Below are 27236 nucleotides of genomic sequence, written 5' to 3'. Positions count from 1 at the left end.
GAACAACATTGGTTGTGGGAAGGGGCGGGGAGCCGATGAAGATTAACATCAACCTAACCTCAAAACTGCTCTATCTAACCAGGAGGGTTTTTGTGATAAGTCTACTACACAACTAGGGGGCAGGAGAGAAGTTCCTCCATGTTTCTGATTGTTGCAGATAAGAGGGGGTGAAGGTTTTGGTGGGTACAGAAGACAGAGAGTTCAGGGCAAATGAACACTGCCTTTACAGTGCATCTGTTATAGTAAATGTTCTGATTTACAGCAACATGATTTAAGTAAGAAAAGTAGATAAAGAGAAGAAGTGGAGTGTGTCTAAGGGATGGTGAAGAGGCGCAGGAAGGGAGGGAGTGTGGGAGGGACGAAAGACCACAGGATCATCACTGGCAGTCATTAATCTGGGCTCAGACACGGGGCTAAGAGGCCTCGCAAGCACCGCGCCTCACAACTGGGTCACTCACAGGGGGAGGCCCACCCAGGCCATCATGTGGTGAAGCGCAGGCAGAGGGCTGGGTGAGGTGGGGGAGGGGGGTTCACACACAGACATGTCATCATTCGCACTAAAACCACGCGTGGCCATCGTTCACACTGCAGGAAATGACTGAGGTTCAGACGGAGAAAAAGAGGGGGGGCCTCAGCCAGACAGAGTGTTCACACTCAATCTCTGTGATGCAGTCACTGCGGCGAAGTGTGTGTCGACGGCCGCTGAGGTTTCAGCAGCCACTTCAACATGACAACACCCACAGGTGGAGGATAGCACCGCTGTGTTTAAAAAAAAAAAATTTGACTTCTCATATGGATCTAGAAATGAGCTAAGCAGCAACTTCACCTATCCATCTCTGATCCATCTCCTTACTGATTAATAGCTGATCTGAAAGTATGAAAAGGTTGAATCTGTTCAAACTTGATCTCAAACTAAGATGGACTCTGAAATGCAACACTGTTAACGCTTCAGTTCTTTTCCAGCCAGATTACGCACCCATGGCTCCGTGATTTGGACCTAGTCAACCATAAAACTCCTTTGAATTCCTTTCATCCATGCGTTGAATAAACATCAGCACAGGCATGAGTACATTTTCATATATACTTTTGAGAGTAAATGCAGCACAGATTTTGGAAAGATTATGAAATGAGTTGCTAGTGTAATGCTTTAAAGGGGGCCTGTTATGCTTATGGGAGCCTTTCCCCTGCTACTAGAGTGTTATGTAGGTTTTTGTGCATGTAAATGGTCGGCAAAGGCTAAAATCTGAAAGAGAGTTTCCCCCCCCCTTCCTGAGCGCCTCCATTGGACTCCATTGTTTACTTCTGTAACATAGTGACATCACTACGCTTCTATGCCAATGTGCCAATTTGGCTAGCACTCCAACACATTGTATGTGATAGGCTAAAGAGCTGGTCATCTCTAAGCGGTTGACCAATCACAACAGAGACGGCCAGCAGTATGCAAAAAAAAAGAAGCATTAAAGCATGTCAACAACATGTCACAGTATCTGCACTAAATATAAATATGAACTTGAAAATGAGCATAATAAGGCCACTGCCAAGACACTGTTAATACGCAGAGGCCACAAGAGAGTAGACAAAAAGTTTCCAGATCATCTTTGAGGCTCTTGTCATCTGAGAACTACGGGAGCAAGAGGACTGGGTGACAGAACTTTGTGTCGAATGGCAGTATTTCAGATTGATGATGCAGCTTAAGCAGCAAGATTGGGTTTCTACAGAAGGGTCCTTTAAACTAAAAATATCATATTCACCAGCATAGCATTTGTTGGGCATTAAGACCTTTTATGTATCTGCAGGGTAAAATATTAAGTGGAGCTATGTGGAATTCAAATGGAGCAAATGGCCTCTGAATCATCTATGAACTTCGGCAGCAGTGGAAATAATCTAAAAATGGGAATGATGCAACTGCAGCCTGTTTCAATTCTTTGTCAAGTCGCTTTAAACTTACAGTAAGATTCATTCAGAATGTATTCAAAAATGTCCCAGTGACTTATGCGTCCAGCTATGTGTGGTCGAAACCATCCACACATCAGCTGCTGGGAATTCTGGGCTCTTTGACAAAATGTGACAATTGGTGCAGTATATGAGAGCGCTGTATGTTACTGTGTAGCGCTTACACATAGCATTGGGGTTCGAAAGCCTTGTTGAATTTAGTATCAAATAGGTTCAACTTGCCTATTTATAAAGAGGAAAAAAATAAATAACTGAATATTTAAGATAAGATAAGACTATTTATCCCGAAGGAAATTGTTGTGCCAGAGTAACAAAATACAATAAACACAGCAGCACAACTGTACACTAAAAGTGCAGCAAAAAGAGCAATTAAACATCTACAGACAACATGAAACATAGATGGTCACACAAATGCAATTATTAGCAGTAGTTAGTAGTGCAAAAAATAAAATGTAGTGGCAGTTACGTAATAATTTAGAAACTAAAATTACAAAAGATTCACCAAAGTGACACAATTGGTTAGTTCAACCTACCATCTTATTTTGCGTGTAGTATTTACTTCCTAATCAACTAGCCATTTTATCTCGAATGTTTACACTGCAGTGACAATTGTAAAGAACAGATGAAGCTCTGGTAAGCAAATACCACCCAAAACCCCTTCGCAGCGGGAAACTGAAACCATTATTTATGCTCATCAAATCCAGACTCCTTTGACAAAAACAGTAATTTTATGAACATAAAAGTGGCTGGTCTACCACCGACTCGAAGAGTACGTTTGTAGTTTACTTTGTTGTTTTAAAAAAGGGCAAAAGTCACGTAAAAATGCAAACAGACTAACCCATTGAGGCAGTGGTACCACATCTCCCGTGTTCTGCAATGTAAAATTATTGTTTTTATATTGCCTTAAGCTTAGGCTGGTAGCTTTACACATAGCACGGGTTGATATAACCGCTTCTATTCCTTATCAGAAAGGGCCGTCTAAAGTTGATAGGTAAAGCCTGGAAATAACTTTAAAAAGGGCCCCATTATGCTTTTTGAGGTATTCCCTTAGATGTAGTGTGTTATTAAGGTTGTTGTGCATGTGAATGGTCTGAACCCCAAAGTTCCTTTCTGAAAGAGTTTTTCTGCGCCCCTGCCTGAAACCCCTCTATTGGACGCCCTTGTTTACTCCCTAACATACTCGAAACACATTCAAGGTTCTTTATTGTCAAACTAACATAGCTACAGAGTAATTATGTCATTGAAAATCTTTGGTCACAGGCTTCTCCAACAATGCAACACAATAATACAGATAAGCAGAACCATGTTAAAAGTAAAACTGCAAAAAGTAAATAAACGCGCACAAAATACGAAAAAGGGCAAAGTTGGAGAGGAGCCAAAAGACAATGCGGCCATCTTCAGCGGCGCATATCATATCAGCCTATCATTGTACATGATAGGCTAAGACCCCATTTACACGGGAACGTTTACGCATCGTATGCGTTTTCAAAAAAGTCTTCCGTTCACACACACACACACGCGATTAATTTAACGTGCCCGTTCACACGAGACCGCTGGAAACGCGAGTTCCCGTTAACATTTGTTTTCGCTGGTCAACATGTCTGTTAAAGTTGAAATCTTCCGTACAAAATTAGAATAGTGCCGGTCAGAGGTCTTCTTTGTTATTTATTGAGCTTTATAACAAATTGATAACGACTCTATTTAATAATAAAAACCGTGTAAACGAAACCCGTTTCGTTCTCGTGTAAACGGGGTCTAAGGGGAGGGACATCTCTTGCGGTTGACCAATCACAACAGAGCCGGCCAGCTAACCAATCAGAGCAGACTGGGCTCTGGTTTCAGACAGAGGGTGAAAAGAGGTGCTGCAGCACAGGCAGTGTGAGAAAAATAAAGACTGGTTTAGGTTTTTAAGTTAAAGCATCACGTTACAGAGGAAAAAATACAAATATGAACATAACTTTTGCATAAGCATAACATGTTCTCTTTTAATATACATCTAAAATACCAAATTCTTCTGGTGGGCCATCATCCACAGCACTACACGGTTTTGCTTCCATTCAGTATCTCCTGTCTGCTTCTCCAAATTGGAGTCTTGCCCATTTCCATCTACTATTGATAAAACACTCACTCCACATAGTGTACCAGTCCAGGACATAATCCTATTTTTAAAACATCTGAACTATCCCTAAAAACAAATCCTTGGAGTCTTATTACAAGCGTTGAACTGGATCCAACATTCAACCAGCCACCAGAACACAGATTACTTCAAACCCTCTTGCTTTGGCAGCAAGGTTGTTCATTACCCAAATCCAGGACCTTGGTGTTCTTACAAAACATATATTCATATTGAGCCAACAGTGAAGGTGAATTACCAGACTCGACAAAGTCCCCTAAATCCTCTAAAATTGCTCGTCTAAATGACAACCAGACCTTGAAGACCACTTGAAACCACTTGAGTGTAGTGTAAAGACAACCGCAGTGATGATGTTTATTGGGGCCTGAGTTGCCTTGTCAGCTCACTGAGAGTCTGACTGAGCAGAGGGTCTTTACCCCCGTCTGTCACAGAGCTGCTCAAGCAGAGTGGGGAGTGCAGTGTGTGTCTGTGTCTATGAAGTGTGTAGTGAAAAAAGAGAGTAAGAAACTGGAGAGAGAGGGAGAGAGAGAAAGGACCGTGAGCTGTGAAGGCGAGCAGAAATAAGCTCTCACCGAAGACGGCAGGCCAGGGGGTTTCCGAATCTTCTTTGGCTGGGTTTCTACATACAGACAGAGAAAAAGGTGGAAGAGAAAAACAAATAAAGACACATTTGCCAATGTTATGTCAGTTCGGGTACAGTGTCTGCAGTCTGTTTTCTGCAGAATGCAAAACAAAAAACACACCGGGGCGTGTGTGTGTTAGTGTGTCTGTCAATGTACATGAATGTTGCTGTGCATTCAACTGCAAAAAGCTTTGTTTATTTATTTATTTTTTCTTAGTTCACGAAGACGGAAATAAACAATTTGTAGAAAACTGGTCTAGCTAGCTTAATTTCACATCGTTGCACCGACAACTTTATTAAGTTGTAAGTGTGAGTTTTTTTTGTTTCTAAAGTGTTTTTATTTATGAATCCTTTAAGCCAGGGGTTTCAAACTCAATTTCACCTCGGGACACATTCGCATAAAGGTTACACTCAAAGGGCCGGTTGTAACTATATAAATATATATAAAATAATGTATTATATTACATTATTGCCTCTGAATTGGATTATTATCGGATAGGATAATAACTTAGTCATTAACTACGTCTGAAAGCAGAAGTCCAGGGCACATAATTGCAAGTCTCTTCAGTGTGCATGCCACAAAACGAGATGCATTGTGGGACATGTAGTATATGGGCAACCTGCTTCTGTAAAGTGGCATGTAACCGTATAATAAACGTATTATATTCTTTGCAAGCTCTTGCGGGGCCACATAAAATGAAGTTGCGGGCTGGATTTGGCCCCCGGGCCTTGAGTTTGAGACCCCTACTTTAAGCCAATACTAAAGCAATACTTGCCTAATGTCTACATCTTTGTACCTATGTAATGCCAATCTTTTCTGGTCATACATATTAACTAACAAACACCAAACAAGTAATCAAGAAAATGTAAATCGGAATGTGAAAAAAAAGAAGGAAATATGTAGTTGCAGCACTGGGTTAACACATTAAGATACAAATATATGAAAATAATTTATAAAGAAATGCCCAGCAACATGCACCATTCTTTATGTAGTGAACTTACCTATACCTGCGTCAGGCGGTCTTCTCCTGGGGTTGTTGGGGTACGACGGGTAAAACTGGGAGCCGGATTTCAGGCCAGAGGGGGACATGGCATCTGGGCTGGGCATCGCTATTTCGCTGGGATGAAAACCAGGCTAAAGGAAAAAAGAGAGCAAAAGGTAAAAAGGGTTTTTACTAATAATACCTACAGGGGCGTGAGGTAACACGGCATAAACGTCTTCTATTCTTAGAAATGAAGACAGTTCATTCAAATCATTTTACATGAAAAGAGAAGTGAGAAAAGGGCTTCCTTTGCATGACGCATAACATGAATTTAGCTCCAACACATAACCTTACGGGGGTGAGAGAGAAGAGCTGAATGAAACATACCTGGCTTCCAAAGGGAGGGTAAGGTGGCCTCTCATTTTTACCTGTAAGATAAAAGTCAAGATGGTTTAAACATGGTCTGTATACAGATTTGAGGCAATGATGCGTGTGAAAAACAAATAAAAAGTAGCATCTTCTAAAGTACAAAAAGTCCAGGGATGCCCTCCCTTTTCAGTATGCTCAGCTGTATGAAGCCGCCTGCCAGACAAAACCCTAGGGAAGGTTTCTGCTTCAGTGGCCTAACATCCCCAACACTCAACGAACACACACACACACACACACTCAACGAACACACACACACTCAACGAACACACACACAACGAACACACACACACACAACGAACACACACACACACACACATCAAATCGGCTGTTATCAACATGATTATTTAAGAAACGGCAGTGTGACAACGCAACATGTCCTCTGTCACTGAGAATAAAATGTATACACTAATACAAATAATCAAGCTTTTAAAAAACAAAAACAAAATCAGAGTCACTTATAAAATATGATTCTGAAACATACCTGCAACCCCTGCACTGATGAACGGAGAGGACAGGCCTTCATGTTCATTGTAGTGGGGACCTTCACCATAACCCTGTCAGAGCAATGGGAAAAGTATAACATTACTAACCTTAAAAAAAAGAACAATAAACGTAAATGGAAAAAACAGTGCAACATCTCAAGGACCCAATCATGTGTCCCAGTGAAACCAACTATGTTAGCTTTGTAAAGGTACAAGAGGGGCACAATATAAATAATTGACATTAGATTCTGCTTCTAATTAGTTAAATTCCTTGTAAAATAACTGCCATGAACACAAACAAGTGATATTGGTTTCACAGAAAGACAAGAAATGTCATGACAGATCAAGTTGAGACAAAATAAGCATACCAGAATTGACCCTTTACAGTAAGTTAATTTATTTAAGGAAACAAAATCATGTGCGCAGTCAGTTCTCAGTAATATGTGTAGTGTGTGGACATTTTTAAGAAAACAAAAGATACAAAAAAAAAACAGGAATTTGATATAAGAATAATGAATACATTTATTTTTTGGCATGGATTGTGAAACAAGTGAACACAATGACAGTAGATGGGATGTTTTTATCTCAACGTTATGGCCAAGCTATTTAGTTTGCACACCTACAGTATATTGCTTAGTGGTTACCCTCCTTCTACTTCTCTGTCTAACCAACAGGATACATGCCAAACAAATCTGCATCAGCTCGGGGGATTCAAACAGACTTTCTTAATTATCAACTTGTGGTAATCAAAGCCTGCTGCATCTATTTCACCCCCTGTTTCTGTATTTACAGAGTTGTGCCAAGACAGTTACAGCGGATGTGAAGCTGCAATTACCGGTGGGCTTCCACAGAGGTTCTGGGCTACTGGAGAGCTTGCCAATGCCGGATCCTGAGCCAAGGTTATTAGGTAGAGAGTACAACTACCACTTCAAATCAAACATGGCACATGGTAGGAAAAAGTACTAAGCTGCTGTGGCGGTGGGGGGGGGATGTGTGTGTTTGTTCATTTATGGCAGCGTGATTAACCAAACGTGTGTGACAAATATCATGGCATCTGGTGTTAATGCTTAGATCTCCAAACTTAAAATTGTGTGTGATTTAAGAGTGCGAGTGTGTGTTCAGATCTTACCCGTCCTTGGCTGAAAGAGGGGCTGTTCTGTTCTGTCGAGCCCCAAGACCCAGAGCCGCTGCGCTCGTCTATCGCTGTGAGAAGAGGACATCATGTTAGGATTGACAGGTAGGAGGACAAGCGATTTAGTCAGAAGTGGAGATGAAAGACTGACAAGACAGGTTAGATTAACGCTGTGAACGATTTTAGAAAAACCACATGACAGCAAATACATATTATCCCTTGTGTCACTGCGGTAACATTTATTTTTGAAATGCCCGGATGTTGGAGTCATATCAAGGGAGCCTGTCACTGTCTAAACATTCAACGTCCTTAAGTGGTCACAATGGGCTTTCACAAGCCAGCAGAGAGCATCACTATTGATCAAAGATGCCGCTTACAAGATGCAATGTTACACCATTTTGAGAAAAAAACAAAAAGATATGAAAGCTGCTCAGTGTACCCATTAGTGTCTTTACGGTCACTGAATAGCAGAAAATGAACCATTTAGATCCCTAATGTAATCAAAGAGGATAACATGTCATCTTAACTGCATTTGAATTCCCCTCTATCAAATTGACAAACATGAAATACGACAAACCCAATATGTGTAAAGCTAAAACATGAACCCACAATGTTTCAGGTAAAGAAAGGACCGATGTGTGGCACAAAGGAAAAACCTTGCCAAAAGACTGGTGGAGCAGAAAACTCCAAAATACCCCCATCATCCCCTTCTCCTCGTCTTATGCACTAATGCTATCCAGGCTCTCTGGAGACGCATGCCTTAATTGCATGCTGATTTGCATAATTGTGCATATTAATGCGGTTTCCTTATGAATATTCATATTTCCACTTTGATTTTTGCCTAATTAAAAAAATGTGTGTGAGAAAGCAAAAGAGAGCGAGCGGGTGGAAGGAGAAGGCAAGGAGAGAGAGAGGGAGGGAAAGCGGAGAGAGAGAGGGAGGGAAAGCAGAGAGAGAGAGAGAGGGGTCTGGGCGAGATCAGCAGCCTGGCTGACGAGTGAGAATGAGTGATGAGACTAACAGAGCGGTGCAAGCACCTACACACACAGCGACAGCCGTGATCTATGGAGCTGATGCCAGTGGCATGGAGAACCAGGCGGAGAGCGGACCTCAAAAGATACGCCTCGCTCACCGTCACACCAGCCCCGCTGAAGGGCCACAGCACTAATAAAGAGAAGCACCACCGTCAAGCATGTCCAATGGCACAGGACGCTGGTGACGGGCTCGCCGCTAAATAAAGATGACAGACTTTGTGGGGAGAGCTTTCGGCCAAAGCTAGGCGCCAGGAGAGACTGAATGAGTGAGATACAAATCTATTTCAACAATGGGCAATAAAAACATCTTAGCTCAAACACTGTTGTTGTTCCACTTCCAAAATACAGCTAGACCTCAAGTATTGTCACAAGTACACAGGTAACACATACATCTACATCAGGGTCAAGGATAACCTGCACTGAGTAGCAACGAGTCAAAGAGAGTAACTTCTGATCTTCACAGTCGTTTTATATACAACACTCATTCGCTTATAGAGCCTGCTTTTGGCCAGCGGGGGTGCAGAGGGGTAGAGCAAAAGCACGGCTGTGCAGGAGAAGTCTGACAACATTGTTTCACACTTGCTGGAGTAATTAACTCTGAGGCAATTAAAACAAGGTGGATCGCTGCGAAGGTGACACTGACGCTCAGCCAGCCTAGGAGAGCCCCACTATGCCAGAGGAGACCTTTGTATTGGTGTTTTTAAAAACTGAACATGCCAACACAAAAGGATATCAAATAATGCTGAATTAAAAAGATACCAGCATACTTCCCATGCCAACAACATCTATCAAATGCTACAAACAAGTTCCACACTGTCATCAGATGCAAGGACTTTTCAAGGACTTTCCAGGCCCAGTTTTACACAAATTCAAGGACCCAACACAGCATAATTTGAGCCACACATCAATTTTAATGACCGTTACAACACTAACAATTCTCATAATAAAACGGCATGTTTTAAAGAAAAATATGAAAAAGGGAGATCCTTGAAAGTGAAATGATGTGCGTTACAGTGATGGCATTCCAAGTAGGATATAACATGATATGCATGTTCTTATAGAAATAGAAATAGCACTACTGGGTACAAAGGAATACAAATCTGATGAAATAAGGATACAAAATAGCCCTGATTAGGCAGGTCTGTTTTTGCAGATGAATGCAGACTCTGAAAAGTGTCCATTGCAATGTTTTTAGGTCACAGGCAACGGGATGGTTTGAAACAAAGTACTAAATATATTTTACTGGCCAAAATAATTGATGTAGGAGTACATCTCTGACCTACTTTGAATGGTACAAAACAAGTTTTGTTTGTACAATTTGACTTTCAAACGGGCTTACTGCTTGTATAAGAGCAACTTACCATGATTCAAATAAAGTGGCCAGTGTGCATGGTTTTTAAAATCCATCCAAGGAAAGAAATCAAAAACCGTGAGGGAATAGAAATATAAGATGAATTAATGTCAGTTAATGCAAACCCCATCATCACAATCATTACTTTAGACTGCACATATTGGTGGATGTGACCGAACGCTTACTGCCTTGAAGTCATATCTACAGATTTGTTTTGCCAATTGTGGGGAAAAAGATGCTTTATAAGATGTAAATGGTTATTACCACTAAATACGTAATGTCTGCAAATAACTTGTCTCAAAGCAAAATCTTTATCCCCTTTTGCCATGGGATGTTTGGCTAAATCAAGGGGAAGTAGATATATGAAAATATAAAAAAGATATGAAATTGAACTGATGATCAAACTGGGAAAATAAGACAAAAGAAATCCCTGATTTATCGACCAATAAGACATGGAAATAAGAAATAAGCAGGACATGGGGTTGGCAATAAAAACAACAGGTTCTCTGGACATATATCATCCATCCAGACTTTGGCAGGCTAGTGTGTGAATGTACTTCCAGAGAAAATCCCATGGCAAGACAAATACTTACACACCACCAGAAAAAATATTTGTTTTGTGCCACAAAGCTTTCACGCGGCTGCAGGCTCTGAAAACATCTAATTTAGTTGAAGAAGGAAGCCACTCTCCTTTGAGATTTTCCCCTTTTTGGAGGGCTTATATCTTCCCAAGTGAAACCCACCAAAGCAAAGTGAAACACATGACAATACTGCAGGAGTGTGCCTCAGAAGTCAAACCATGAGAGACCGCATGTGTACATTCACAATGTTGTTTGTTGTGATCTAAGGGAAGCAAGCCCGTTTTGTCCCGTGAATGTGTGTGCGTGTGTGTGTGTGTGTGTGTGTGTGTGTGTGTGTGTGTGTGTGTGTGTGTGTGTGTGTGTGACGGGGGTTGGAGACGTTGCCAGCAGCTGCAAAGGTGACAGAGGGGACACCTGCCTGAAGGCTTGGCCGGCTCCCACCACACAAACCAACACACTCCAACTCCTCAAACATCCTCCACACTTCTTGCCAATCCTCTCTTCTTCCCCACGCGCAAGCACACACACACACACACACACACACACACACACACACACACACACACAATAGCCACTGAGGAAGAGAGGAGGACGCCTAATGCAATTAGCACCCCTCTGAGCACTTTTGTGTTGATGAATAGAGGAGGTCTGGTGGGCCACTGGGCCGCTCGCTGCCGTTCCCGCGCTGCTGCCTGCCTGAATATACAAGCCCAGAGTGACGTCATGGACATTGTTCTTTATTGGTCATCATCTCTGTAATAAACAGGTTTCCCGGCTCCTAGCCATATTGATTTTTGAAAGAACAAGCCATCAGTTTGAGTTTAAATAAAGATGGTCATATGAAACTAAATGCAGCAATTACATTATAAACTAAAATAATGTCAAAATCTATTTTCCTTCTAAGAACAACAGTTGAACGATATAAGGATCGTTTGGGATAACATTGTTGACTATATATCCATAATGACATGACTTGCAACGATTAAAAAGGCTGCTCAATGTTGTCTTTAAGCTGCTTTTATTAAGTAAACTGTTAACATGCAACAAATGGTTATTTCACTTTTAAAAAATATGAAGAAAACCATTGGCAACATTTTAACTGAACGAAAGAGCCCTAAAAGAATGACATTAGTAAGTGCATTTTTATTCTTAAACTTTATTTAAAATGTGCGTGTGCAATATCTCAATCATGATATGTTTATCACGCACTAGAGGCCAATATCCATATATCATTTAGCCCTAACTAAGAGTTTGTTCATATTTCTACTTTATCAAGGTTCTTTATTCGTCAAACGAACAGAGCTACAGTGTAGTTATGTTGATAACAATCTTGTGTCACAGGTTTCTCCAACAGTGCAACACAAAGTATTTAAGTTTCCTTTTCATATTTACATTCTTTATTTTATATACGTTTGTATATTGTAATATGACAAATCCACGATAAACTAAGGTGCTTTAATCCACAGATGTTAGCATTTTGACTTAGAACTGCCCAAAGTGAAAAGGGACAGCATGAAGTACTGCATTAAAATAGGTGTCAATGACCGAGGGACACACTTTGGGACATGAGGAGGGGGGAAAGGAATTAACTCCTCACTGCTTAGTAATTGCCTGCTGTAATAGAAACAAACAGAAACCTGCCTTCGACAGACTGATCCCTCCATTCACCGCGCTCTCTCTTCTACTCTGACCACTCACTGCATGCTGGGCCAGTTTAAGAGGCTGCGAGCGAGGGGTGAGGGACATTGTCTCGGACTCAAGCCATTTCCTGCAGATCAGTGGGGGTAAGAGCCCTGTGCCATGTTGGGGGAGGAGTGTTTTACACTTCATGGTGGGGGAGTCGTTTCAAGTCCATAAGCCCCCTTTTTTGCCTTTGTTCCCCTGTGGCCAAGTTCTCACTCTGGGGACCACTGAGGAGTGTGACTCGATTTCACACGCCAGGTTGGGAGGGTGACAGGGAACAAAAGTAACACGACTTACTAATAACATTCAGGAAGAGAGAAAGGCTTATTCAAAAGGCTCAGGTGCTTGAGGGGGTTACAGCTACTTCACACTTTTAAAATAGTGATACAAGGACTAGAGAAATGTGGGTGAAATCATTGAAATAAAATCTGCACAGTTTTAATCTTCCGTAGAAGTCTGAATTGATCATTGTTCTGTTAAGATAAGAATCAAGAGACAACATAAACAGGCCAAAAGAAAACCGTAGCCTGTAACAACATTTGAATTTCTTCTAAAATGACTTACAATACACCCTCTCATTACAAACTATTGGATAAACAAATACAAGCACAGGCAATTAGGAACACTATCTTTCTTAGAAAACCGTTTCAATGCAATCTGGTTTGTGCAATCTATTGATTAACCCGGATGATGTTAATGTTGCGGTTGTTTTTTGTAGAGCTTTAAGCACCACAAATCTAATTCACCTCTATACCTACTGAGGCAGTGATCACAAAACTGGGGCAGACAAAACTGAAACTGCCTGCATGCTAAATACCAAGAGTTTTGTGAGAAAATACTTTTTGGGGTGATTTAGCGTCAACTTTAGTTTTATTTTGCATATAATGTCAAGGATTTAACATTAAACTCCTATATTGTTGCTTTGCCAAAACACACAGCCTTGTGAGTTAGAGCCAAAGTATTTACATCCACAAAGTGATGGAAATGTAAACCAACATTTGCCAAGAAATAATGAGAACTGTTTTGAGCGCTTACCTGATCCACCGAACTGACTGCTGGCGAGCGTCATCGTCCTGTTCTTCCCATTGGCTACTGGAGGCGCGAACATCTACAAGACAAAAGAGGAAATAAAACGTAACTAGCAAAGCAAAGGATGGCACACTTCACACATCCTAAAGGACATCACATACACATGTTGTTGAGTTTGTGTTTTTAATTTTATGGGAGACATAAATTACATAAAATAAGTTATTTGACCCTTGTTAAGACGACTTCTAGCGAGTAAAGCATGCTGATCAAACCTATGTAGTTACAAACATGCTTAGTGTTGCAAAACTCCACATTGGAAAAATAATTTATTTGCTATAAAAAAATAAAGGAGTAAGTTTCCCCCAAAATAAGTATAGAGTATTTTTATATAAGTTGATCTGCAGCATCAACGTTAGTTTTTAGGCTGAGGGATTTTGTTTTTTCACGAGCCACTGTGGGTTTAACCATGAGGCTATGGTGTGGTTTCAATATCTTCTATGTAGCATCGTTCAGTGACGAAACTCTACTGTACAAACCTGTACTAAAAGTAGGACACCAAAACACAATCTGCCACCACCACATATGATCTCTCTCTTTTCTGTGTAATTTTGTTGTCACAGTTTAGGTCTACATGGTCCAACAACCGATTTGGACACCATCTTTGTTTCCGTTACATTTTTGGTTGCTGATATCTCAAACATGTTTTGTTTTTTTATTCCGTATCCAATCTAGCATGCATTTCCGTGACTAGCCAGCAGATAAACAAAGGAGGAAATTTGTTTGTACCATTTTCGACAGTTTCTCACCCAATTATCAATGTTGTATTTAAACGGAACATCTGCTGATACAAATTGGCAGCTGATCAATCTGAGCGTTTCTTACACAAACCCAACTGTCTAATGGAACCTCCCACAAAGCCCCTTCACAACAAGGAGTGTTTTTCTTTCATGGGGTAAGGTTTCCTTTAAATACCGATGGGGTGGCAGAGAATAGGACATTTAACAAAGCAGACTGAATCATGCAAGTCACTATAAAGAAGCTCCATCAAAAAACATGCACAAAAACACATAAAACATTTTTACTCTTCATAAAATGTCAACAATTCCTGCAATTGGATAAACAGTTCTATATAAATTAACAGTACTGTCAAAATAAATCTCACGGGTCATTAGGTCTGCTGACAAATAATCAGTATAGGTCAGTTTTAAATAACCTGCTGTGCTCTATACATTGTAAATTATCCAGATCTGACAATTTAGCTGGTTATTCAATGTTTTAAAAAAAAGGAGAAAATGTAACGGCTCCATTGGGCCTAAGAGATGTTTATGTCGGCGTAGAGCTCAGCAAAGGCTTCGCAACAGAATGAAACACAGAAAAAGAATACAGTGCTATCTCCATGCACTTCCTAGGTAATGTCAAGAGGATACCTTATGACAGCCTCTTTGAAAATGTCTAAACATATGATAAAGAAATGTAGAAGCTGTCTGCAAAATGCACATATAACAATATTTCCCCCTCAGATTCGGTTAACAAGACAAACAGGGGTAAAACAAATTGCGCAGTTTTCTGCAATTGTTCCTTTTTCACCTTTTCACATTTTACAGTAGACACCAGCTTATTGTTGCTATATCTCTACATCATCTACATAATTGAAAAATCTACATTTGAATCCTGATATCATTTTTTACAGTCACCCTGAGGTACAGCATTATTTTTACTCGACATGCTTTTGATGTAATCAGTAATACCTTTGCATGCCAAGAATGAAGGATGGAATTATCTTGGGCTGACACAACCTGATGTTAAAACAAAACAAAAAAAAATCAAATTGTGATATTACAGACTTTTAGAAATTAGGCATCCCAATGAATGATTTTTCCTTGCTTACCCCTTCCCCGCCTCCCCCACTTCTCTCATTCAGACCTGCAGCTCTCCTCTACTCAAACCCAGACCTGTATCGCTCTCTCTTTAGCCCTTTTCTCCCAATGCCACCCACCTACAACTGCCACCCAGAACCACCCAGACTGCTCTCCCACTCTCTTACCGCGCTGAAATCCAGGAGGTCGTTGAGTTCCTTGTCAGTTCCCACTGCAGCCATTCTTTGCTGCTGTTCGTTCATACCCTTCAGTCTCTAATAAACCCTATGAGAGAAATTTGCAGATACAGGATTTTAATGGCACTAGCAAGCACAAAGAGAATTTACATTTGGCTCTTTAAAAAAATAACAGAGGGTGATGGTAATGAATGTTTCAAACTACTCTATCTTTGCTTTATCACAACCCCAGAGATGATTCATATTGGCAGGTTGTTAGGCCCCCTGAAGACACCAATGCAGGGCTATGTCAGCATCTTTGTTGAAAAAAAAAAAAATGTTGTGGTTGCAAACGCATCAAATTAGTTTGTGATTTTCATGACCTAAATATTGGAGCGAGATGGAAAAATCTTGTGAGTCTGAGAATTTAAAATAAAATATCACTGTCGTTCAATGAGACTCAGCTGGCCAAAACATGTGGCTCAAATGACTAACTCCATCACACGGACCAATGAGGGAAAACACTTAACGCTATTCACTTGAGCAGGGTCTACTTAATACTGCTAATGTCATTCAGACCCTGCCTTCCCATCCAAGCAGTAGAAGAGACACTCTGCCCTCAGTCAAATCACTACCAAGTAATGACTTTAAAATGTTTTCTTTTATACTACGCAACCCTGGCAGATAACACAGCCATATGTCAATCATTGCTACATGAAAGAGTGTGTAATACATTTACAATTACAGACATAATTGGGACTATAGTTAGCCCAAGGAAATAGGGGTGAAAGGCAGAGCTAATGACTGTATGCAAACACATCATTACCAAATTACCATATGTCAACTCAGAAAGAAACCTTGTCAAATGACACAGTGAGCATGAATGCGGGTTTACCCTGTGTTTTGCATTCCAACGGAAGCCTTAGGCCGCTCTCTGATTCTGAGCGCCTGAACGCCTCACAGGGAACCAGTGGTGAGGGGAGTGAGTGGAGGAATAGAGGCACTTGGACACCAACAGGTGGTGTGCTTTTACAGCCTAATTTGTAATACAGCACTGCCAAAAAGAATGGATGCAATCCGAAAAAGAAAAGAAAAAAGGTTGCTGTTTTCGAGGATTTGCTAGATGTAAACAAAGGGGGTTTAGATCATTGAAAGTGTCAATAAAAAAAAAATTCAAGTGTAAACAAAAGTATAAAATGTCCCAAGTAATTTTCTGCATGTATGAAATAACAAAAGTCACTTCAGGGGAGACAAACAGTGCTCTCCAAGTGAAGTGAACTCAGGCAGGCAGAACTAATTTAACCTTGAGCCGAGGAAAGGAAGTGAAAACACACACATCGCCCCAAGTGTAAAAAAGCTAGGAACATGGCTGTCACTGCTTTTCCAAACTTTTGGATAAGACGGCCAATCCATGACAAAAATAGGCCACACACACACACCACTAACATAAACTTAAATATTATTTAACCACTGGGTTAAATGCAGTGGAGCTCACTGAGGGGCTTAATGCAACAAAATGGCATCTTCTGCTTCTGCTGGATCAATATTTGAAGCAGGCAGATTAGGGGGTCTTTGTCACCCCACCAAGGCAGAGAAGGCAGGTCATTCTCCACAAAAGAGCCTGGATTTCAAGTGTATCAAACCATAGAGCTAATCAGATGCTTCACTTTATCAAACATGGTTTTAAATTCATTAATAACACGACTTAAAATGCATGTGGCTACCACCGTTTTTTGTTTTTTTTTACTACGCCTCTCAAACAATAATGGGCTAATTGAAGCTTGTTGTACTTGTCTAACAATCCTCTTACTACTGTTGTTGGCGGTAAAATATGTGTAATTAAAAATTACATTTCCGCTCGCATAGGTTGAACATGTTTTTGTTGTCGTCAGTCCTGTCAAACGGGGAAATAAAAGCAAAGTAATTAACATAACATGTGTTTATGTCAAAGCTATTACTTCGGGAACAACAGGGGCCGCCGTGCTGAAAAGAAAACGCAAATTCAACTGTTGATTCAAAAGAAAACGGATGTGAATGTCTTGTGCCCGAGATAAATAATATCCACTTTAGGTGAAATAGTTTATAACAATGACAGTAAACATCCAGGGCACCACAGGATGTTGGCTGTACATTATTTGATCATCTCCGCTAGGCCAACATCCAGGGGCTGACAACTAAACCCATTCAGCATTTATCTTGAAGCATGTTGACATCATCCTGAGTACTAACTAAAAACATAATCTGCAGTTGTGGCTGCCTAGGGGAAACAAATGATGTGTAAAACAAGTGCAACGGTCGTGACCCTGCAGAATAAGAGCTCCAAACTTCATGCAACAAATTGTGACTTATTTCTCTCACATATTAGGGTTCAAGACGTGCATTATGAGGGGAGTGAAGTGGAGGAGGCAGTGGTGGGGGTGGGAGCATGAGGAATTTCCTGCCAAATGTGCAATAAAATAAAGTCTAGCTGGTGGCCAGACACTTCCATAAAGGAATGTTTAAAGGGTTGCCAAAAGGGGGTTTTATGGAAAGTTTGTTCGTGGCTTGTGTGGAAAATACATGTAGGCCCGCAACACAAAGTTTAGCTTAAATCCTCAGGAACATTACAGAACGTTTTACAATTAATATTTGCACATTTTGGCGGATACGCTCGGTGAAAAACAAAATGTGGCTTGTTAAGCAGGAGTTAACGTTAGTGGGGTCTTTTTGCAGAACAAAGGAGTAATTTCCTTCTCTCCGTGGTCAATGCGGGGACCATCACACACTTGGCTCGCCACCTCAAACCAGACAAAAACTTAACATCCCCCCCCGCTTTAACCACACATTCCCAAAAACTTTTCGAAAAATGTCAGGCGTCAAAATAGGTGTCAGTGAAAGCCATCGTATTCATGCAACTTCCCCCCGAAACATGAAGTGAAAGAAGGTGTTTTTACCTCTCCTCTGCAAGTGTCTGATATCCAACAGTAAAAAGAAAAGCGGAGACTGGCGAGGAGAAAAACATAAAACTTCAAGAGAATTTCGACCTCAGCGCATGAAACGCATTGGAGCACCGTAGATGTCTTTCCTTTTGTCCCGGTAAGCCTGCTCTTCAACACAGCGCCCACGTGTTTGCTACAATGTTACACGTCTGGGTGCAAACAAATCTATTATAGTAACTAATCTCGCGTCTTCCTTTTTGTTGTTACAACTGAGATGATTTCATTCTTCTCGTAGACATCTTCACCACCTCCGTCCACATTGTCAGACGCAACAACGTATCCCTCCGCACAAAAGTGAGGGCCTCAATGCCAGCGGTGTCCGATTTCAAACGCCTTTGAGAGACGGGGTATTTTCACAGTGGGAAAAATACAGCTTAAACGTGTAACAACCGCCAAAACGACAGAAATGTCTATTGTCGAAGCTCAGTGTTGTGTGTCGTATCTGCAATCCTTAAAATGCACGAGCGCTACGAGCACTATGTCGTACGGCGGAAGGCTATCGTAAGAAAGTTACCTGCGATTAAACAGCAGCAGCTTGACGAGATGGCACGATAAATGTGAAGGGGCTCAGCCAATGGGGGAGCGTGTACGCTTGATTGGCAGCGACGGAAGCCAAGCAACGGCTGAAAATGTACGTTAAGCCCACCTTTTTCTTGACGCTCACTTTCCCTGTGTGCTCAGGGAAGCTGGCTGAGGGGGGCTCCTCCAACATGCCCGCTGACATCATTTTATTACTTTGGTTGGTGTGACCTCTTTTGCTGTTTTTAAAAACAAAACAATATATCTAAACCAAGGATTTAAATTATTTGGTTATAATTACAACAGCAATTGTAAACTCAACGTGTTTGGTAGCCAATGCCTAGCTAACTGTAATTTGTATCTCAACATTTAAAGGAGGCATCATTTTTTTTCGAATTCAATACAACCATTTAACATATGTTCCTGGTGTAGGCTATGAGTGATTATGGATAAGAAATATTCAGGCCATTTGTTGGTAGCTTTAAAAATGTAATGTTTAAAAAACACATTTCCAAACATTGTGTGATTGTAAAACAATATTTCAAACAGATCAATATACTTAGAAATACTATACCTTTAATTAAAACTATAATACAATGTCCATTATCACCCCCAGTCTATGTCGATTGATCAGACATTTTAATTTATTAAATCTATCAGACATTTTGAACGTGTTGTCATGCTCAATAACTTATGTCCATGGTAAAAACAAGACTTCAAGTATCACTTCATTGTGTAGAAATTGTTAATTCATTCATTTGTCAACAAATCTATGAATGTAAGTCGAAGTAACATTTATTTACTATTTAGGGGAGTACTCATTTTCCACTATGGCATATAACCAACAATTATTATGTTTTATTATGATTTATTTGTCTTCTGTTTATGTTAACAATTGATCAAGTAGTTTTCTCAAAAGAATTAGAAAATAGCAACAACAAAAAGTGCCATTATTATTCATCAGAGACCAAAGGGATGTGCGGATGTTTCTATGAGAAAAAAACTGAACCTTACCCGAATAAAGATAAATTAATCAGTTAATTAAGAAGCTTGAACGATTAAACATTTGTCGTTTTTGCTTAGTAGCTGATTTTCTGTCAATCGACTCATATATTTATTGTTTCCGCTCTAATTTCTGTCTATGTAGCCAGTCTGTTTGTGAATGAGCTGACAAACATAAAACCAACACAGCCTTAGTAACTGCCTGCTCCAGAGCAGAGTGGAGAGGAGGGAGAGCAGAGTATAGGATCACAGAGAGGGGGGGGGGAGAAATAGTTCAGAGAAAACTGTTAAAACAGGGAGGGCACACCGGATGATCCACGCAAATGTGTCTGTAATGTCAAAATGCTGCTTTTACAAGAAAACAAGAGCAAGTTATAGATGTTTGAATTAACTGCAGGTCTTCTACCATTATGATAAACAACCACATACAATGGAATACGTTTAGATCACCCTGATGTTTTACTAATTAGTTTCCTGTCTGTATTGTACAGAAAATCCCTCAAACAAAAACAAACATTCTTTTGAAAAGTGTACGTAGGTGTTCGACAGCTGTTGTTCTTAGCCTGAGGGCAAACCCTGTCAAAGAAGAGGGAAGTTAGGATGACCCTGCTTTGTTTCTGCTACAAAAGTTACCATGTTCTATATAATCTAGACATGTTATTTTATAAAGAAACAAAACAGAAAACAACGGAAACCTTCAGAAATATATATCTCAGCACAGAGTTATCACTGTAGACCAGAACAAAGGCCAAAGTATCTGTGCAGTTACAGTGTGGGCGGGATGCTAACACCATTTAACACAATTTAACAAATGGCAGATGCAAACATAGCTGACTATCCTAATGCTTTAGAGGTCACCAATGGGAAGGGGGATTTGCTGTCAATAGGACATATAGGTAAATAATCCATTGGGAGTCCCCTGGGTGAAGGAAAAGCCCCGGCACAGAACATTAATTAGTCTCACGGACCGACTTAGGAATGTAATGGGGTTACTGCTCGGAACAAGCGCACATATGGGCCATAAATACCTTCACAAACATACCATGCACACATTCACATTTGGTCACACACAGGAACTCACAAAAAAACAAACATCTAACGACAACCAGAAAATAATCACAGCTATCAAAGAAAGAGCATCTTGAGTTATTTATTCAACACCTATTTGGATTCCTTTCATATTAATCAAAAGATTAGATTTGAGCAGATGGAAACATCTGTTTGGGGAAATGCATTTTTAGTGCAGGCAGAGAAAATGTTTCATATTCTCGCTTTTTTCCAGAAGACGTTAAGGCCTTGAGTAAGAATAGTGCTGTTGTCAGTATTAGCAATGAGGCTTGTAAGCCCTCCAAGTAGTTTGTAGTAACAGCTGGGTCTGACATGGAGAGCATGTACAAGGGCAGCCAGGCTGAAGAGAGGGAGGGGGCGGAAGAAAAAGAATTAAGAAAACATATATAGTGAGAATCTTCACCTTAATGAACACAGAGTATATGTGAGGGGGACACGAGGCTAACAGAAATAGGTTTTCTAACAGATAGACAGAAGACATTTGTTTTTAAGCATTATCCCCTCTTGAACTATATTTCCATCTTCTCTATAATTTGTATTTACAAGGGAATTAGGGCGGTACCCCCTCTCATTTGAGCCCAAGGCAATAGCTGGTTTGATATGTTATTCCTGATATTGAGCGATTTGCAATTCCATTCAGCTGTTAGGAAATAATCTGTGCAGCCTGTAACATACAAACAATAAAATGTGGCAGTCCTCTGTTTTGTTGGTTCCCCAATCGACTAAAAAAAACGGATATTGACCTCTAAAAGCTCAATTTGTATGCTAAAGTGATGTTGCATTATCAAACTATGGATATCTACCGCATGGTGAAAGCTCACAGCATCATTATACAGAAAGGAGTAAACAAAAACACAAACAGGCCATGTATAATCTGAAAATGTATTCACAGTAATGGACGGTTAAAGGCAGGATGGGGAGGGATGCTGTCACACATAACCTCGATGATTCCTTCCAGCCATTCCCGGCTTTATATGTGTAATTAACAACAGATGCACATGAACAATTTGCATATGTTTGGCACATTGGTACTAATCTCACATATATTTGTGCATATTCATGAAATATATATGTACAGATATTTCGAGTCACATAAATTCTCACGATTTAAAAAAACATGAAGGTTTAATAAGTATACTTAATCCTCTTTTGTTTTTCATCAACAATGCTTTGTGGATGACGAGAAAAAGGAGGGCAACCCTGCATAATAGTATAGATGCCTCACATAGGTCACCTTTATTTCCAGCCGCTTTAAACTCCAATCAAAAAGCAATGCATTGTTTCCACAGCTGGGTTTATTTCTGGCTACCTGCCTCAGCACTCTCACGTGAAATACACCTTCGGCGCTCATTGCTATCTTATAGGAAGTCAGCCATGCAAGCCGAACCACATCACCAGGTTATATCACACACTTTGATAAGCCCGTAAACATACAGTATAGGCAGCACGCATAATGCACACAGAGCTCGGTGGTGAGGCAAGCTGCTCACCTCGTTCCACACTGAGCCCCTCACAGCCTGTAATAGTAGAGGCTTAGGGTTGGGTGGGGGAAGGGCAGAGGTGCACAGGTTTCTGATCAGACAAGAAAACTAGGCCAAGACCAACAATCCCTCTCCCCGAACAGCCTCAGCTCCTCCTAAATACTACAACTTTGTTACAGGGCTGGGACAATCACTTGGCGAGATAGTCATTAATGGCGAAGCAAGCAGAGTCCTTTTGAGCCACAACACGTGTATTTAGAGGCATAACAGCTTCTCATAGCCGGGCTATGATTCATGCTTCCTTGCCCCTTTGGAAGCTGTCCTCCAATAAGAGTTAGAGGCTGGGGGTAGGAGCGGATAGATTGATAGTGTTGGCTGAGTGCCCATGCTCTGAGTCTATCTGTGCTGAAGGGGAGGAGACAGGGGGAATCTATCTGTTGTGCTCTCTGTGCTCATGATAAACTGACTCCCGTCAAGCTTCTTCCCCTTATTACAGCTTGCCTGGCAGAAAACACCCAAACTCGCACCGACTTCCAACAAAAAAACAATGAAATGTGGGGAGTGAGTGATTCAAACAGCAAGGGCAACAGTCTGCAAGGTTATGCTATCGTCTTTCAGGGATAGTTTGGAAACAAAAGCCAAGCAGAGCAGTTGTTTTGGAACAAGTGAGTGCAGCGTATCTTCTCGGATTCAAACAAAGTATCTGAACCCAGGACTCAACGTCATGTCTAATGGGACCATGGCCAGCAGTGAAAGGCATTGTCCCTCTCCTTCCTTATCCTGAAACCGTAATTCCCACAGAGCTCCACAGTGAGAAAGAAAATGAGTTTGAGGGATTGTCCACGACATTAATCCTCCCAAACACAACCATTCCAGACAGGATCCAATACAGACAGGCAAACACAACGTAAATCAACAATCTATTTACTAAAGGAAAAACTAAATCAACAATCATTTTGACTTGGCTCTGCTTTCATTTGACAATGGCTTTATTTTCTGGATGCAGCTTCCTCTGTTCTCTCTGCTGATTTGATGGGGCCCTCCCTGCCATCTTGAAATCCCATTACTGTGCAGTTGTATGGATGCCCTGTTCTGCCACCCTCGCTCCAGGTATAGAGAAAGACCAGTTTCCTGTTTACAAAGCCGGGCAGTTAACAGCCCACAACCAGACAATATGGCTAAGGGAAGTAGCAGATAGGAGGCTGTGGTGAGGGTTGAATTTAAGAATTGGAATTTGATAGAGGAACAGAGAGTGGCAGATAGAGAAAGTGCAAAGTGAAGAGGAGCTACCTGAGCCAAAAAAAATTTCTTCCCCAATCTGAAAATAATACAGTAGTCATATATATCGAGGGGGAGGTGTGCGAAAAATCACATGATAACAATCAGATCAGAAGCTGAATTGACTCTAAATCAATTGAAGTAGCCATGTCAGGGCTGCCCAGGACCGGAGGGGGGGGGGGGGGGGGGGGGGGGGAGGAAGAGGGAGTGAAAGGGAGATAGATGTGAGCCCGTGTGGGGGAGGGAAGCAGAGATTGTTGGTGTCGTGGGAGCACTGCAACAACAATAACAGCAGTGTGTGTGTGTGTGTGTGTGTGTGTGTGTGTGTGTGTGTGTGTGTGTGTGTGTGTGTGTGTGTGTGTGTGTGTGTGTGTGTGTGTGTGTGAGTGACAGAGTGAATGAGTTAGAGTGGAAGTGGGGATGTGTTATGGCTCACAAAAGTGATGAAATGACATCTCCTTTACTCCGGCACACAGCTGCTAGCAGCAGTGAACACACTGTTAAGATTATCTGACCTTCTATTTTCTTTGCTAGCCGCCGGTCAGAAGTGTCTGCCCGCCTGTCATGTTCGCCTCTAATTATCTTTATCTACACAATGACTACACTGTGTCCATTACAAACACATTCCTGCCCATTGATACTCACATCGTTAATATAACCTGCATGACTTCTTCAATTCACAGGCGTTTAAAAAAATACAACAAATAAACTTGATTTACATTTGTTTTGAAGACTCTTCATTATACATTTATACTCCCCAAAATACTCTCTGCTTTATACATATCACCAGGTTCTCGTCTCACAAACTAAGCTAATGATTACAGCTTTCAGGTTCGAAATTCAAATCAGATATGAAAACTTATGGATATGACACATTTCGGGTTGATGCTTCTCTTTTTGTTGTTTTTCTCTTTTTCTTTCATCTCTTTTTCTCCTCCCCTCCCCCCTTTCTTTGCAGATTAGAATTCATTAGCAATCAAAGAGCCTCCAGAGAGCTCCAGCTCTTAATTACCTACTCATTTGCATTTTTGCATATTAATGACTGCAGGGTTTTGGTAGGCTTTTTGCCGCAGTGGTTTAAAGGCACCTCAGTCCTCTTGTTCTCTGGGGAGGAGGAGAGATGGCCAGAGGCAAAGCTCCAAGCCTGTCCAATCCCCCCCCCATCCTGCCTGATGGGAGCTGGACAGAGCAAGAAGAGAGGGGGTGTTGGCCGGGGACACATGGGACCGGTGGGGTATGGTGCTGGGGGGGGGATTCAGGGGTGCACAGGTTAAAGGTCAATGTCCCTTATCAACATAAGAAAGAACACATGTCTCCAGCGCTGCCTAATTATTGTCATATTGAGCAGTTTAAACACCTGATCTGAACAAAAATATACCCTCAGAGAAACTGGAAATCTATACTGCAGAGATTGCTCACGTGGGTTGTATTGAGGGCGGCAGCTAGTTTGGATGAAACTCATGTCCCACAGTGTGCAGAGGCAGGGGCATTTTATATCCCTGGAGAAAGGTGTGTACCGGTGAACATGAGGGTAGTGCGTGCGTGTGTGTGTGTGTGTGTGTGTGTGTGTGTGTGTGTGTGTAGCTGTTTTGCTTTACATTACAGTCTCAAAGTGTTCCTTGTGAGGGCAGTAAGAGGCTCATTTACTGTGTGCCTTAATGACGCCAGTATGCATATGTGCACAAGCATGTACAATTATAAAACCCCACCTATGCGCAAAAGCATATAGACAAACATGTAAAGAGTTGCACACACATTCACACGTGCGTGCACATGCACATGATTGAGGGAATCATACCACTAGAGACGGCAGACAACAGCTCCCAGGCATCTCCCAGCCCCTGAAGTGCTGCTGTTCCTCTTATCCAATATGTTTTGACTGAAACAATGATGTCTGAACATGGAAAATAACACCATATCCCACTGTGCTTTTAGATACCTTACAAACACAACAATTAATGACTTGAAGCCTCGAGACATCTGGCCAACCGGTTGAAGATGATTGAATAAAACATGTCATACAATAACATATTTACTCTGTATGGATTTTTGTCCTAGAAGGTGTTGAAAAGGACTTTATTAAAAAAAAGAAAATAAGAAAATTTGGTATTTTTTACACACAAATAAGAGCCACATCTACGAGGAAACATTTCACAATGTGGTGACGCTTCACAATATGCAAGACACATACATGTCTCATGGAGCATCCCTGAAAACATACTGCTTCCAGAGGGGGCTTAAGTCGACTTAAGTGCTATTAGTGGAGCATTATAAAATGTGTGTGTGTGTTGTGTGTGTCTGTGCAGCCAGGGCCTGAGGACTGCAGCAATGTGTGGGCTGTCGGGGTGGGGTTAATGAGCTGTTCTGTGACCTCTGTCACCCCCCAGGACCGCCTCAGGGAGACAGAGTGAGACAAACAGGAAGACAGGGTGACAATCAGCCCAGGGTCGCAGTCTGCTGCTGGACTTCAGGGACACATCAGATATACAACTCTATAGGTGGCCTAACATCAATATAAATATCCTCCAAAAGACTTCTGTTAGTAAATATCCTTTGAAATCAGGTGACTACATTATGTCTTAATGAAAGTCAGGTGAAAACACAATGTCTGCACTGGATAGGGATGTTTTTGTGTGTGACTTGAATGCATGGTTATGCGTCAGATAACATGAAACTTGATCTGTGCTGTCATGGTCAGTAAAGAGGGTGAGTAAGAGAGTCAAAGAAAGAGAGGGAAACAGAGCAGTGGTGTGACTGCACTCTGAAGATCACTGCATCCCCAAGACGTGATAACAGAGATACTGCTGCCACCTGGTGGTCAGTGTGGAGAACTGAGCTGTCAGAAGATGTTGCATTATGCACAGGGAACAAAACAATAACATGATGAATCCTGCATTCCTGCTATTATATCAAGGAAAACGTGTTTTGTGACACAATGTTGAGAAATAAAAAAAAGTGTTAAAAAAAAGTGTTTCCCGTTATTCTGACCACCCTTGTTACTCTATAAATTAAAATAATATATATATCTAACGGCGTTTCGTTACATGACCACTGTGTGCTGACTGTAAATCCCTGATTACAGATAAGACTACTGAACAGGAACCAAAACAAATATTATTATTACTAACGTTTGTATTGTATTTGATAGGTCAGAATAAGAGACAATCGATCCAGTCAAATGTTTGCAACCATTGTTTTTAATAGAAAGATGTATATTCTTTAAACCAGACAACCAGATGCCAGACATTTTTGGATATATTAAAAAAAAGAACAGAACAAAACAAAAAATGACACAAAATGGAATTATATGGTTTAGACTGTGTGGATTTAGTGGTCTCATATACAATACAATATATTTTCATTGCCAAAAAGTGCAAATTCTCCCAAAAAGAAATCACCAATATCCCCCCCTCCCCTGCAGCTTCCAACAGATATGCACTGACAGACTGCTACGCTAAGAAAGAG

General features: G+C 41.0%; 1 protein-coding gene across 10 annotated transcripts in view; it reads right to left on the bottom strand.

The window, feature by feature from the left end:
• tcf3b (transcription factor 3b) overlaps nt 1–18943 on the bottom strand; it is a 32761-nt gene extending 13818 nt beyond the window's left edge. For 4 of the 10 annotated variants that reach the window (XM_034080693.2, XM_034080695.2, XM_034080694.2 and 1 more), the window contains exons 1-9: nt 18379–18943; nt 15458–15554; nt 15162–15209; nt 13420–13492; nt 7733–7806; nt 6603–6675; nt 6080–6120; nt 5712–5844; nt 4660–4706 (exon numbers count right to left, since the gene is read on the bottom strand). In XM_034080693.2, coding sequence (XP_033936584.1) covers nt 4660–4706; nt 5712–5844; nt 6080–6120; nt 6603–6675; nt 7733–7806; nt 13420–13492; nt 15162–15209; nt 15458–15532 — 564 coding nt within the window. In that variant the 5' untranslated portion in view covers nt 15533–15554; nt 18379–18943. The remainder of the gene's footprint in view (nt 1–4659; nt 4707–5711; nt 5845–6079; nt 6121–6602; nt 6676–7732; nt 7807–13419; nt 13493–15161; nt 15210–15457; nt 15555–18378) is intronic. The other 6 variants (XM_034080698.2, XM_034080700.2, XM_034080701.2 and 3 more) reach the window with 3 other exon arrangements.
• Nucleotides 18944–27236: the final 8293 nt, after the last annotated feature.

Source organism: Pseudochaenichthys georgianus, chromosome 4 (assembly GCF_902827115.2).
Source record: "Pseudochaenichthys georgianus chromosome 4, fPseGeo1.2, whole genome shotgun sequence".
NCBI lineage: Eukaryota > Metazoa > Chordata > Actinopteri > Perciformes > Channichthyidae > Pseudochaenichthys > Pseudochaenichthys georgianus.
Note: the sequence above shows the minus strand (reverse complement) of the source record. Positions and strands in the feature narration are given on the sequence as shown.